Source organism: Buceros rhinoceros, unplaced genomic scaffold (assembly GCF_000710305.1).
Source record: "Buceros rhinoceros silvestris isolate BGI_N320 unplaced genomic scaffold, ASM71030v1 scaffold43073, whole genome shotgun sequence".
In the NCBI taxonomy this organism is placed as follows: Eukaryota; Metazoa; Chordata; class Aves; order Bucerotiformes; family Bucerotidae; genus Buceros; species Buceros rhinoceros.
The window spans coordinates 19,001-21,574 of record NW_010406122.1 but is presented as its reverse complement, the minus strand read 5'-3'; the positions used below and the strand labels follow the sequence as shown (position 1 = coordinate 21,574).

Below are 2,574 nucleotides of genomic sequence, written 5' to 3'. Positions count from 1 at the left end.
CCCAACCCACTTCACAGCAGCTTTCTAGGAACTGATGGTTGTCGTGTGAAATCCTCTTGGTGCAGAGGGAACGGCGATGACTAAGTCCTAGGAATCCTTCCTTGCTGAGTAGGCTGGTCTACAGGGACTGGCTCCACAACCGAGCCATGTGGGGTCGCCCCAAGCGGTGAAGTCCGGCTCGAGGGGGCTCCTGCCCCCGAACTTGGAAGGGAAGAACGGCCTGGCAGCGGTCAGGGTGACTTGAGCCGACAGGACCGGCAGCAAGCCTTCCTGTAGTACCAGTGAGAGCACAGCTTCACCTTCAGCACCAGCACACAGTTGGCCGTCGCTTTGTCTTCACAGTCTTCTTCTGGGGAGCAGAAGCATCCACAGAAGGGCTTAAAAGGGAGATGTGCTTCTCCAGCAGCGAGCTGGGCAGAGCCCAGGGCTCCCCAGGGCCCCTCTCCCTCCCTGCCCTCCCAGCCTTACCTGGTGCTTCGGTGGGGCACGGCTGGAGTTGACATGTCTGCCTGGCTTCTGGTTTGGAAGTGGGGTCACAGCCCTGAGCCAGCGCTTCCCCCTGGTAGCACTTCACCTCGCGCAGCCGCACGCCAGCACCGCACGTCTTGCTGCACTGTCGGGATCGGGAGAGAGGAAGGGGATCGTTAGAGGCGTGCTTTCTATAATTCTGTAGCTCCCCAACTCTTTCTTCCAGGGAGACCTCCCGGTCCCTGCTTTGGAGACTGTTTTGGGGGAAGTTTGGGTCGTATCCCACGCTGATCTCAAGCTTATGCCTCCTTTTTTGTTGCTCGGGAAGACCCTCCCTGAGCCAGGGCTGGGGCAGAGCAAGAGAGGAGCTTTCATCTCTTCAGTGCAACTCGGACTTTGGCTTTCTTTGAGTGTCGATGTTGTAACAGAAGATGGAGAAATTGGCTGCTGTGAGCCAGGCCCAGCTTCCTTCTCTTCCCGTCCTCTGAACGCTCCCCAGGGGAAGCAGGAGAGGACAGAACACCAGCTCCTGGCAGAGGAGGGTCACCCATGCCTGCAGTGTGGGGCACGCTCTTGCTTGAGGCGGCGATCCGCACGCTCTGAGGGTTTCTGCGGGCTGTGTGTGCCAGGCCCTCCACCTGCTGCCTGCTCTGCCCCAAAGTAGAGCTCCTGGACCCACCCAGACCTAACAGAGCCCGCGGCAGAACAGGCTGCTAGAACGCCTCGGTGAAGGTCGTGCGCCACCAACCAGGGTGATGAGGCCACCTCCCCGCCTTCCCCACCACCTTGAGCCCTACCTGAGACCAGGAGGTAGTGAACCACGTTGAACATGGCCTCCTGAAGCAGGCAGCTTGTTCCTCGGGTTTCTGAGAGGCTTCGCACTGCTTCTCGGGGTACTCCCTGTACACACCGTTCTCCAGGCCCGCGCACAAGACCAGCCGGGTCTTCATCCCTCGCCCACAGCTGGCATCGCACTGGGGGAGGGACCATGACAGCCAGGTACAAAGGATGCCCGTCAGCTGTAGAGCGCCCGGCAGGATGGCATCCTGCTCAGCAGCAAGTGCTGAGCACGCATGGCCACGCCAGTCTAACGGTATTGCTCTGGTCACAGGAGCACTGGGTGTCTGCAGAGGAGCTGAATTTCTTGGGGAGTGAGGACAGAAGCTGGTAATTAGTGCTTAGCCAGTGCTGGAGATGCCAAACTCACCTTGGCTGGCCTTGAGAGCAGCTACCACGAGGGACCCAAGCAGCCAAGGTCTGACTGCAAGCGGCTGTTTCCTTCTTATTTTATGTGTAGCTGTGTTCTCAAAAACCATGCAGCATATTTGTGTAGCAACCTCAATCTTGGAGCACGGACAAGTTTTGTGCGGGCCCAAGGGGACCCGCCGGGGCACTGCAGGTGATTTCATGAACAAGCACTGCTGAGCCCAAGGCTACGCGGGTTCAGCTGGGAGGACTCGCTCTCTCAGGACACCACCGAGAGGAGCAGCAGGAGTTAGGAGCTGATTCTCCGAGCGCTGCTCTGCTCCTTGACGCCCGTGGAGGCGGTCAGCAGTGCGACATTTCAGCGCTTCGTGCCCTTCTTCGCCACGGCAGGGCCAGCGCAGCCGGCTCGTGCTCGCCCTTAGTCACCCTGCGGGCTCGGAGCTGGTGCTCTGAGAGAACACGGCAAAGACCGAGCAGCTGACGCAGGCAAAGGTGGGAGCTCGGCTGGTCTTTCAGAGGTCAGGGGAGCCTGGACACGGCTGAAAAATTGCACTGCAGTACCGAGTGTGTGACCCACAGCCCGGGCCAGAGAGGGAGAGGGCTAGGGGGCTGCCACGGGTGCCCAGGTTGAACCGGTCTGTGCTCGTTACCAGTGCTGGAGGGAGACTCGGCTGAATGTGGCCAAGAGCTATAGAGGGCAGCAAAACCAGCCCAGAGGTTTAGCTGAGATTGGAGGGAAGAGGGTTTGGCTGCTTCTCTGGTTCCCTAGAAACTTCCTTCCTTAGTGCTTTGTGAAGCCCTGTTTGGCTCGAGGCTTTAAAGACAAAGCCCAGACCTCACAGCTGGCTCAGCGTGTTCTCCTGGGTGCTCTGGGGTTTGGGTCACGTCGCATACACAACG

At 59.4% G+C, this 2,574-nt stretch overlaps 1 protein-coding gene across 1 annotated transcript in view; it reads right to left on the bottom strand.

The window, feature by feature from the left end:
- Positions 1-230: 230 nt before the first annotated feature.
- The window catches only part of LOC104491525 (ADAMTS-like protein 2), a gene marked incomplete at its 5' end in the record, with an annotated part of 14,672 nt that continues 12,328 nt past the window's right edge, over positions 231-2,574 (bottom strand). Inside the window, 3 exons of the mRNA XM_010133964.1 lie at positions 231-349; positions 469-613; positions 1,266-1,442. Coding sequence (XP_010132266.1) covers positions 231-349; positions 469-613; positions 1,266-1,442 — 441 coding nt within the window. The remainder of the gene's footprint in view (positions 350-468; positions 614-1,265; positions 1,443-2,574) is intronic.